At 38.0% G+C, this 12,276-nt stretch overlaps 1 protein-coding gene and 1 long non-coding RNA gene across 2 annotated transcripts; one reads left to right on the top strand and one right to left on the bottom strand.

Moving 5' to 3' along the window:
* Window positions 1-3,598: 3,598 nt before the first annotated feature.
* LOC142224951 (uncharacterized) lies at window positions 3,599-8,154 on the bottom strand. Its single transcript, XM_075294728.1, has 5 exons — window positions 6,561-8,154; window positions 6,046-6,497; window positions 5,779-5,967; window positions 3,966-5,140; window positions 3,599-3,869 (listed from the first exon to the last, which is right to left on the bottom strand). The coding sequence occupies exons 1-5, from the start codon at window positions 8,152-8,154 to the stop codon at window positions 3,599-3,601; spliced, it is 3,681 nt and encodes a 1,226-aa protein (XP_075150843.1).
* Window positions 8,155-10,445: 2,291 nt separating this feature from the next.
* On the top strand, window positions 10,446-11,339 carry LOC142223637 (uncharacterized). Its single transcript, XR_012718841.1, has 2 exons — window positions 10,446-10,928; window positions 10,989-11,339. It is a non-coding gene; the product is annotated as an uncharacterized LOC142223637 (long non-coding RNA).
* Window positions 11,340-12,276: the final 937 nt, after the last annotated feature.

Consider the following 12,276-nt stretch of genomic DNA (forward strand, 5'->3'; position numbering starts at 1 on the left):
GATGAATTTTGCTCCTCCAAGAGGCTCCGGAGGTCAAATCTGGAGAATGTTTTATATGGGGGCTATATATAATTATGGACCGATATGGACCAATTCTGGCACGGTTGTTAAAGATCATATACTAACACCATGTCCCAAATTACAACCGGATTGGATGAAATTTGCTTCTCATGGAGGCTTCGCAAGCCAAATCTGGGGATCGGTTTATATGGGGGCTATATATAATTATGGACCGATGTGGACCAATTTTTGCGTGATTGTTAGAGACCATATACCAACACCATGTACCAAATTTCAGCCGGATCGGATGAAATATGCTTCTCTTAGAAGCTCCACAAACCAAATCTGGGGATCGGTTTATATGGGGGCTATATATAATTAAGGACCGATATGGACCAATTTTTGCATGGTTGTTAGAGACCATATACCAACATCATGTACCAAATTTCAGCCAGATCGGATGAAATTTGCTTCTCTTTGAGGCTCCGCAAGCCAAATCTGGGGATCGGTTTATATGGGGGCTATATATAATTATGGACCGATGTGGACCAATTTTTGCATGATTGTTAGAGACCATATACCAACACCATGTACCAAATTTCAGCCGGATCGGATGAAATATGCTTCTCTTAGAGGCTCCACAAACCAAATCTGCGGATCGGTTTATATGGGGGCTATATATAATTAAGGACCGATATGGACCAATTTTTGCATGGTTGCTGGAGACCATATACCAACATCATGTACCAAACTTCAGCCGGATCGGATGAAATTTGCTGCTCTTTTAGGCTCCGCAAGCCAAATCTGGAGATCGGTTTATATGGGGGCTATATATAATTATGAACCGATGTGGACCAATTTTTGCATGGTTGTTAGAGACCATATACCAACACCATATACCAAATTTCATCCGGATCGGATGAAAAATGCTTCTGTTAGAGGCTCCACAAGCCAAATCTGAGGGTCCCTTTATATGGGGGCTATACGTAAAAGTGGACCGATATGGCCCATTTTCAATACCATCCGACCTACATCGATAACAACTACTTGTGCCAAGTTTCAAGTCAATAGTTTGTTTCGTTCGGAAGTTAGCGTGATTTCAACAGACGGACGGACGGACGGACGGACGGACGGACGGACGGACGGACGGACGGACGGACATGCTTAGATCGACTCAGAATTTCACCACGACCCAGAATATATATACTTTATGGGGTCTTAGAGCAATATTTCGATGTGTTACAAACGGAATGACAAAGTTAATATACCCCCATCCTATGATGGAGGGTATAAAAAAACAAAGATAAATAAAAAACCATGAAATAAAATGCTCACATGAAAACAAATGAACTATCGCTTATTACTTCTATTATTTATTTAATTATTTTGAATTTACACTTTGATTTAATTCTTGTTTGATTGTAATTAGAACTGTTAAATTTGTATTTATTTTATTCCAACATACCAGGATGGAAATGTTTAAGTTCAAATGTAAGGTATATATATATATATATATATATATATATATATATATATATATATATATATATATATATATATATATATATATATATATATATATATATATATATATATATATATATATATATATATATATATATATATATATATATATATATATATATATATATATATATAGGCAAGCAATTGACAGAAAATATTACGCACGCGCAAGGATGTAACGAACCGTAGTTAGAAAAGTAGGATCCAATTAAAAAGGGGTAAATATACCTTACATTTGAACTTAAACATTTCCGCCCGCCTTGCAACATCCTGGTATGTTGGAATAAAATAAATACAAATTTAACAGTTCTAATTACAATAAAAAAAGAATTAAATCAAAGTGTAAATTCAAAATAATTAAATAAATAATAGAAGTAACAAGCGATAGTTCATTTGTTTTCATGTGAGCATTTTATTTCATGGTTTTTTATTTATCTTTGTTTTTTTTTTAATTCATTTTTTCAAATAACAAGTTGGATAGTAAATCCAGTTCGTGTAGTAAACACGCCAATGATGGAACGAATGGAGATAGTAAATCTCACACACATCTCTGCTGCGGTAAAATTCGGGATCCGCTAATTGAAAGCCGGCGAAGTGCTCCACCAATGTTTCAGAGACTGATTCGGAGGGAGACCGAATATGGGACAAATCACCCACCCGCAGCGTAACATTGACCTTTTGATTGGGGTTTTGTATGAGTGAGACGACAGAAATTTTTGCTATCAACAGACGACGTGGGTATTCTACAATAACGGACAAGTGAAGAACAAATTTGGCTAACACGGCCACAAGGATCCAATAGTGCCCTCGCTGGTACAGCCCGATTTCCAAAGTACAAATGGACTATTAAACTGGGTGCCAACGAGGTAATATATTGTATACTTGTGGGTAGCGCAGGAGTCGCACAGACAGCGAGAGGGGCTACAAAAGCGGACGGATCATTTCGAGAACGTGACGGACCGATTTCGGATTTCGTACCATTAGGAGAATGGAGGAGGGTATGATTCCTCTCAGAACAAATGCGACATTTCTGAGGGACTGGACATTGATGGAAGCTATGACCGTTTCCGAAACAGTTCGAACACAACCGGTGGAGCACAACGGTGCGAAGCTTCTTCTCATGGCTCAATCTCTTAAACGAGGGACAGTAGTAAAGGGGATGCCTTCTACTGCAAACCACATTATTTCTAGTTTTTCTACCATTCGAGCCCGAGTGTGGTCCAGATCGTTGAGTATCATTAGCTAACGGGACCGTAGTAGACGGTTTCGCGGCTTGAAGAGGCCTACATACTATCGGGGCCGTAGTAGACGGCTGCGCGGCTTGAAGATGCCTAACTTCAGACGGAACCGTAGTAGACGGTTGCGCGGCTTGAAGAATTTGGACAGATGGTCCAGCAGCAGGATTTACTGGTTCAGTAGCGTGCGATGGGCCAGTAGACACCACCACTACATTAGATTTTGAAATGGTGTCTCCGGAAGAGGGGTTCGATGTGACATGGATTGGAGCAACGTCAGCAGCATGTTGGTTAAGCTCAGATATTTCCTCGCGTTCCTCATCAGAAAACATGTCTACATCATAATCGAGAAGTTCCGCATCGAATAGTTCCTTAATAGATTCCATTCTAAAGTAGTAAGAAACGCGTTAAAATTTGATCTACGAGTGGTATTAATTTCGTAATTGGACGCCTAATAACCCCAAGTTGCGTTTTAATCTCGACGATGCGTACGCGCAGATAAGTGCCCGGAAATACTTGAATTATTCGGCCCAATCTCCAGGAAGTAGGGGGCAGATTTTCATGCCGAATAGCTACTAAATCCCCAACTTGGAGATCGCGTTCAGGATGTTTCCATTTGTAGCGTTTCTGAAGGCTATGCAAGTATTCCTCTTTCCACCGTAGGCAGAAGTGGTGAGCCAGCGCTTTCATCTTCCTATATCGGTTGACCACGCTTAACGGCATCTCTTCGATAAGAGGTTCCGGAGGGGCGAGTAACGGAGCGCCTATCAAGAAGTGGCCAGGAGTCAAAGCAAGTAACTCCTGCGGGTCATCACTTATCGGACATAACGGACGCGAATTCAGACAAGCCTCGATTCGAAAGCTTGTGCCTGTCGTCGAAAGTGATGTTTAAAACTCTTCACCGCGGCTTCCCAGAGGCCTCCCATATGGGGAGCTCCAGCAGGAATAAACCGCCACGTAACTCCTTGAAAACCAAGAGAGGCGCAGACCTGATCACAATTTTCACGAATAAAGGAACGAAAGTTGCGCTCTATTTCACGAGAAGCGCCAACGAAGTTAGTGCCATTGTCCGAAAATGCCTCCCAGGGGCAGCCACGACGCGCTATAAACCTTTCAAATGCGGATAAAAACATTTGAGTTTATAAATCAGACGTTAGTTCCAAATGAATTGCTCTCGTAGAAAAGCAAACGAATACACAAACGTACCCTTTCCTTACACGACAAGCTCGACCGGTAAATGATTTTATATCGAACGGACCCGCGAAGTCCACTCCCGTCACTATAAATGGCCTTAATACAACAGTACGTTCACTAGGAAGCGCCGCCATTATCTGAGTACAGCCCCTTTTTCGTTCAAGGCGACAAGGCTTGCAATTATTAATAGTTGCCCTAATCAGAGTTTTAACCCTAGGTACCCAATACTCAATGCGAAGTATTCGTTGATTTCCGCCATGCACAGATATCTTATGGATAAACTCCACCAATAGCTTCGAGAATCGGCTTGCATACGGTAGGATAATCGGATATCGTTCAGTGTAGTGAAGTGATGGCGATTTCGCCAGTTGCCCATTAAGACGCATAAGACCTTCTTTATCCAAGAAGGGGTTTAACGGCAACAGCGAACTTTTCTTGGGTAATGGCCTTTTATCAACAAGGCATTTGTACTCCTCAGTATAGTGGAATTGCTGTGATATAACAGCCAACCGTATCTTGACCGCCCTAATCTCATCGGAACTTATCACTACACAAGTATGCACAAACCGATCTCTATGCAATGGATGAGTTCTCCGCAGAAATCTGAACACGTAAGAAAGTACACGCAAGGGGCGATCTAACGATGAAAATCTATCGAGAATATCGTCATAATTATCGAAAAATGAAAAATGCACCCTTACTGAACGCATTTCTATATCCGTATCCGGTGTAGCATCGCCTATATTCCACCGTGAGGGGTCCTGTACAAGCCATTGTGGCCCATGCCACCATAATGACGAAGTCGCAAGTTCCGCGGGACACACACCTCGACTGCCCAAGTCAGCAGGATTCTCCTCCGAACGAACATGGTGCCAACTGTCTCCACTCATAATCTCCTGAATGCGGCAAACGCTATTCGCCATAAAGGTATTCCAGGTGCTTGGAGTCCGACGAAGCCACGCTAGAACTATAGTGGAATCAGTCCAGCAATAAACCCGGTCAACGGCAATCCCGATCTCATTACGAATAGTCTCAAGAAGTTCCGAGGCTAGAAGTGAACCACAAAGTTCCAATCGGGGCAATGAAACAGTCTTCAATGGCGCCACTCTCGATCTACTAGTTAATAACTGCACCCGAACCTCGCCGTTAGGTAACACAATCCGTATATAAATCACCCCCGCGTATGCCTTTTCCGACGCATCGGAAAAGACATGAAGTTCAACAGAAGAGTCCGTAGAATAGCCCACCCACCCAGGGATGCGTATATTATTTATCACGCCTTAATCCACGGTAAACTTCTGCCAACGTTCTTCTAACTCCGACGGAAGTCACGCGTCCCAATCGATCCCGGATGACCAAACACCCTGCATAATAATCTTTGCGGTAACTATCACCGGAGCCAGCCAACCAATCGGATCAAACAATTTCGCGATAGTAGACAAGACCTGTCCTTCGTGTGACGAAGTTTTCCCGATATCGAATCGACACAAAAATAAAATGTGTCTAACCACGCATTCCACCGTATTCCAAGTGGCTTGCAGCCACTGAATTCCACGAACGATAACAATTGCGCATCAACTAAATGGTCCGTCGGTAACAATCCTATCATTCGCGGTCCATTTCCGAAGTTCGAACCCTGCAGATCCCAAAGCGGAAATAAGTTCATCGCGTGCCTCCCGTGCCGTCGAAAGATCATGGAACCCCGCTAAAACGTCATCTACATACATACATCTCCGTAATATGTGCGAAGCCCGGGGAAAGTCACTCTCGCAATCGTCCGCAAGTTGCAACAACGTCCGGTACGATTTGACGCATTGAAAACTACCCGTAATTTTGTCGTTTGTTTCTCCAAGTTAATCAAGGGGTGATGAGGCAAATAGCAACAATCACCGTTAGAAGATTGCGGTGCGGTAACTTCCCGCATATGATCCAAGGTGAGGTACTCGCGAACTACCTGATCATAGACTTCCTTTATATGAAGCTTACGCAGAAGCGAACGTTCGTTCCGCAAGAACTGTTCCAAAACATTAGGCCTCGATGTTCCCAGTTAGAGTGTCAACGGAAATTCGGGGCGAAACGGAAGCGCAACCACATATCTACCATCCGAATCGCGACGCGTGGTTCGACGATAATTGTCCTCACAAAACTGATCGGATGGTGAGAGTATCCTACGCCGAGGCGGCTCTTCTAATTCCCAAAATTTAAGAAGAGTCTCATGTAAACTATCTTCCTCGAAAATTTGAAGAGTGGCCGTGAAGACCTGTAAAGATAAGGATGAAATAGGGCCAGTGACAATCCAACCGAAAATCGTCCTTTGTGCAATAAGCGTACCCAACACGTTTCTTTCAATTCCTTCCAAAAGAATATGTGGATATAAATCGGCTCCTAGCAAGAGATCGACTGGTCTACAGTCGAACAAATTCCTATCGGCCAATTGTAACTCAGACAAACGAGGGTCACGTTCCACTGATACCTTATACGCCGGCAAATTACCTGAAACCTTAGGTATAACGAAAGCCGTGATTTGCAAAGATACTGAGGTATCTACGGAAGAACTCAAGGTAATGAGCACTTCCTATCTATAGTCGCAGAGGGCGTTTGATTAACCTCCGAAATTTGTGCAAAAGGTGCGATCACCCGAAAGTTTCAGTTGGTGTCGCAATCGTTCACTTATGAATGAAGCCTCACAGGCTGGATCAATTAGAGCACGGACGGAGAAACTTGACCCCTGGTGAATAATGTTCACCATAGCTGTGCCCAACAGCATAGTCCTATTTTGTGACGTGTGAAAAACCTGCCTCGAAGCAGCAGATGTAGATGGCATGAGATTGTTGGAATTCAGATTTTGATTTTCATTACTTACGGACGGAGACATTGAGGACTGAACAACCAGAGCGATATTAGAGGAACGGTGTAATAATGAGTGATGTCGTTTATGACACACCGAACAATTAAAGGAACTTGTACAATTCGGAACCTCGTGAAGGTGCGAAAGACAATTAACACAAATTCTATGTCGCTTGATTGTAGAAAATCGATCATTCACCGAGAGAGCCTTGAATTTGGAACAGTCGCGAAGCGAATGAATCAGTCCCGGACATAATACGCAAGAGGGTTTGGATCTCCGCGAGGTGGAAATCGAATTAGAAGTCGTAGACTGAGAACGATTTGATAGACCCGCATTCGTGAAATGCGCCCTAATTTTCCTGTCAGTAGATCTCGAATTGCCGTTTATATTTCTCAAATCGTGAACGCACTTTAAAGTTTGGATTCTTTCCGTGAGAAAGAGATCCATGTCATTCCATGAGGATAAAGCAGCCTTATCGCGAACCGATTGTTCCCAAAGATTTACGGTAGAGTTAGGCAGCCGTTGAATACACATAAACACGATAATCGGATCCCAGCCACTCGTATCGACTTCATAGACAGACATGGCGGATAAACAAGCGCGAATACCGCGTTGGGGATCTTTCAAACCCGAACTAGTTTCCTGATTCAGAGTTGGCAACGCAAAAAGCAATTTCAATTGGTTGTTAACCAACATACGTGGGTTGTCGAAGTTTTCCCTAAGAGCATCCCAAGCTAAAGTAAAACTCCGACCTAATAAAGGAAATCGCGAAACGATCTCTCGAGCCTCGCCACTTGTCTTCCTAACGAGATGACAAAGACGTTCGATGTCAGATAACCGCGCGTTATTGATATAAACAGCGGTAAAAATATCCCTGAACGAAGGCCAAGAATAGAAATCACCGTTAAAAACGTCAGTGTCACACGGTGGCAGGGGGAGATGATGAACTGCATCCTCATTCGCACGCGAAATATGAGAAATATTAATTCGCATAGAACCGGTAGGGCTATCATGACCCGTAGCCGCAGCTAGACCCCTTGCTGGAGTCTGAACCGGGGAAGAGGTTCGATCGTGAACCGAAACCCGAAGGGCAGAAGTATTTCTCGTGGTAGATTTCATCCCGTCTAAAAGTTCATTAATTGTCGAAAGGCAATGAACATACGCACGATATGTAGACTTATACTTGTCGTCCGCCGATTGCACTTCTTTCAGCTCGACTGCGTTTGACGACGAAAAATAATCTAAGCATTTGTCATAGGCCGATTTCACGTCCGCCCACAATCCCCGCAACTCAGATCCCTGAACATCGAGAGTATAAACCGTATGCTCGGTAGGTTTCTGTAGGTCAAACATTGCACCAAATGTAATCAGAGCATCCGACGCGCGAATGGTGGTAGTGGACTGACGGACATGATAACCAATGGAGATAATCAATAGGATAAAACAATTTATGGAAAAACGAATCTTTGAAAAACGACCCGCGTGCTGCGAAAATACACTAAATTTAATTTTCCGATTAAAAAAATACCGGTCGTAGGGAGCGCGACGATATTGTACGGAATATAAATGAAAAGTAAAAAAAAAATATTCCAAATAAGTATATAAATAGGATAAATAAACCCAAAAATGTCAATAAAACACGATAATCAAAATTTTCCGAAATAAGTCGTAGACTACCGGCTGTAGGGTGCAAGTACAATTTTTCAAAATTGATCCCAATACCGTGAGACCAAGTATGAAATCAAACTTCAAAAAATTATAAAGACTCAAAAAATCATAAAATTTATTATAAATATATGTATGTAGGGTGTCGTGAACAACCTACTGTAGGGTGAAATTCCAAAAAACAAATTTAAATACGTTTGCACGTGAGACAAAGTATCCAAATTTTGAAAAAAAAACTAAAAAAAATCGAAAATAATCGGGAAATATATAGTCAGTAGTGAATGTAAGTTGTCGTGAACAACCTACTGTAGGGTGCCTATGGATTAAAATAAGTATTATGATCGGTCGTACGTGATACGCCAATTATAATATATTAACATTGAAAAAATTATTTTTTTGCAAGTTAATGTTCTAATACCACGACCCGAGACTGTATACTAATTGTATGGCCGAAGACTGTATTGCAGTCTGTATATATATGTATGTATGTTTGTTTATCCACAACAGCAGCGTGGGTGCGTTGCAATGCTCTTACTAGTGATGTTGTATGGTGGTGGTTTCAACGCAATGAGAGTAAAGCGGACCTTAGACGGTCGGATAAACACTCCGACAGAGGTTCGTCTATTCGTTGTGTGTTCGTTCAAGTTTTGCCCTTACACTACACGAACAAATGTGATGACAACATGAAAAAATAAGAAGAAGCATAAACAAACAATGAAGTTGTACGAAGATTTATGGGTGAAACCATTTTTTACTGAAAAAATGGAAGAAAATAATAAAAAAATCATGGTATATGTGTCAAAACAATGATTCCTGAAGTAATACACATTTAATATATTACAAATTACTTGTCGCCTGGTTTCCCATTGATTGGAAGTGGAATTTTTCCACGTTTTTGCCACAATACTTGTTTAAATTTATATATTTCTTTAATTTTCAACCAGAATTGGCGATCCATCATTAATTTCATTGCAGAAATGCCTGTTTTTAATGTAGAAATAAATTTGTCTTTGATAATGTTTGTCGAACATCCCCTTACAATCAATGATTTGTACCACCCAACCAGAAAAAATCAAAGTTGTTTTGATTTTATGCCAACACGTCCCCGCGACAACCGAACACGACCTTATACAATCGGATTTGTCGCCGCAACGTGTTGTGTCGCAGGCTTTATCCGACCGTATAAGGTGCCCTTAAAGGAAAACGATCAAAACAAAGCTTGGCTTGGGTATGCGATCGCGAAATGAACTTTGAACACCCAAACGTATGGTAAAGGTATTCAATAGTTATTATTATTGTTATTGTAAACAAACCGAAGAAAATAAAAGGGAGTTTATTTAAGAGACTTTGTAAATGAAAACAACCACCAAATCAAACAAATGAAATAAAATGCACTACGCGGCAATTAGATTATTCGAACAATGTATGATTAGCACAAATTATCAAATCAAAATATGTTGATTTTATGCAAATATACACAGTAAAAATTATGGGTATTTAATGTTTAAATCACAAATAGGATATTTTATTATTTAGAATTAATTTCTTGACACAATAACAAAGAGAGTGGACTGTATTAACGAACGCGGGACGCGTAGGGGTTTTTTTAGTCGACACAAGTAAAATTTATTATTCAAATAATTTCAAAAAACCGAACAATCGCACATAGGAAAAAACAAGAAAACTATACGCACGTTATTAAACAATTAGATTTATTGGAAGGGGAAAAGTTTTTGTTTTTCTGATGTTCACGACACAACAAAGGTAAAGATAATTGTTCACGACAATTATTCAATAAAAATCTTGTATGTCGACACAAATACTAAACCCTAGTGTTTTATATATATTTTTTTCATAATTTCACCATCCGCCTATTCAATATATATATATATATATATATATATATATATATATATATATATATATATATATATATATATATATATATATATATATATATATATATATATATATACACCCAGAGAAATGGTTGGTTGTAATTCGATAATTACAATGAGGAAATGATGTCAGTAACTTATTTTTTGTTACAAGAACAATGTTTTGATTATTTTCCCCATTATACATTCAACACGACCAAAAAAAAGTTCACAGGATCAAAACGAAATTCCCATAACCATTCAATTGGTTACAATAACCAATGCCGATAAATTTGGTTTTATGCTGCTTAAAATTGTTGAGCTAACCACCAGCATAGTGAGACCTACATCATGGGAATCAACAAATGGTTGGTACAACCAAAAGTTGAGTATACTAATAGAATCTTAGTTCAATTATAGGACGGGCGTATGGTAGTTGTTGCAACAAATAAATATTTATACCAACATCGACATGGTAAATGGCATGACGCTACAAAATTTGCAAAACGGGGAACAACATTTACTTGATAATAGTCCGCAATACATTGAATAAACTTTATCCCATAGAAAAGAAGTTGCCTTCAGGTAAGTATCGCACCAATTTATAAAAAAGGAATATTACAAAAGTTTCCATAAAAATTGCAGGCTTCATACACCAACAAACACAAATACTTTTTACGGCAAGCGAGCTGTTTTTATTGTATTAAGAATACAGGAAGAGTCTAAGTCGATCTGTATTTATATCTAGAGGCTTAAGGAAGAAATTTCTGGCAAGTATATATTGAATTAGGTTCTGTAGTTTGACCACATAATTGCAACCTAATAACCATCTGTCATTGGTATACAAACATTACCTATAAAAAATTGTAAATTGTAATGTAAATTGATCTCACATATATGTAGATCAAAAGCCTTTGTTGTTATACCTTTTGTATTTATTTTCGTAGTTTATTATGATTGTAAATCTTGTAAAAAATTAATAAAATCTCAATATAATCTGCCCTTTCATTTGATATTGGAATTTGGTTAGGATAATAGTAAAGAAAATCGAGGGCGGTTGCACCAACAAACAAAAGAATTAATATGAAATTGCGACAACCAATGCAAAGTTGATCCAACATACTACCATGTAGTTACAATTGCCAAATGTTAGTTGTGCTGACAGATATCATTGATAGTTGATAGAACCACCTGCTTTCGGTTTGCAAATAATTCGGTTGAGGCAACGAATTTGTTTTCTGGGTGTATATATATATATATATATATATATATATAATATATATATATATATATATATATATATATATATATATATATATATATATATATATATATGTATATGTATATATATATATATATATATATATATATATATATATATATATATATATATATATATATATATATATATATATATATATATATATATATATATATATATATATAATATATATATATATATATATATAGTATATATATATATATATATATGTATATATATATATATATATATATATATATATATATATATATATATATATATATATATATATATATATATATATATATATATATATATATATATATATATATATATATATATATATATATATATATATATATATATACATATATATATATATATATATATATATATATATATATATATATATATATATATATATATATATATATATATATATATATATATATATATATATATATATATATATATATATATATATATATAATATATATATATATATATTGAATAGGCGGATTATGAAAAAAATATATATAAAACACTAGGGTTTAGTATTTGTGTCGACATACAAGATTTTTATTGAATAATTGTCGTGAACAATTATCTTTACCTTTGTTGTGTCGTGAACATCAGAAAAACTAAAACTTTTCCCCTTCCAATAAATCTAAT

Source organism: Haematobia irritans, chromosome 2, assembly GCF_050003625.1.
Source record: "Haematobia irritans isolate KBUSLIRL chromosome 2, ASM5000362v1, whole genome shotgun sequence".
Classification (NCBI taxonomy): domain Eukaryota; kingdom Metazoa; phylum Arthropoda; class Insecta; order Diptera; family Muscidae; genus Haematobia; species Haematobia irritans.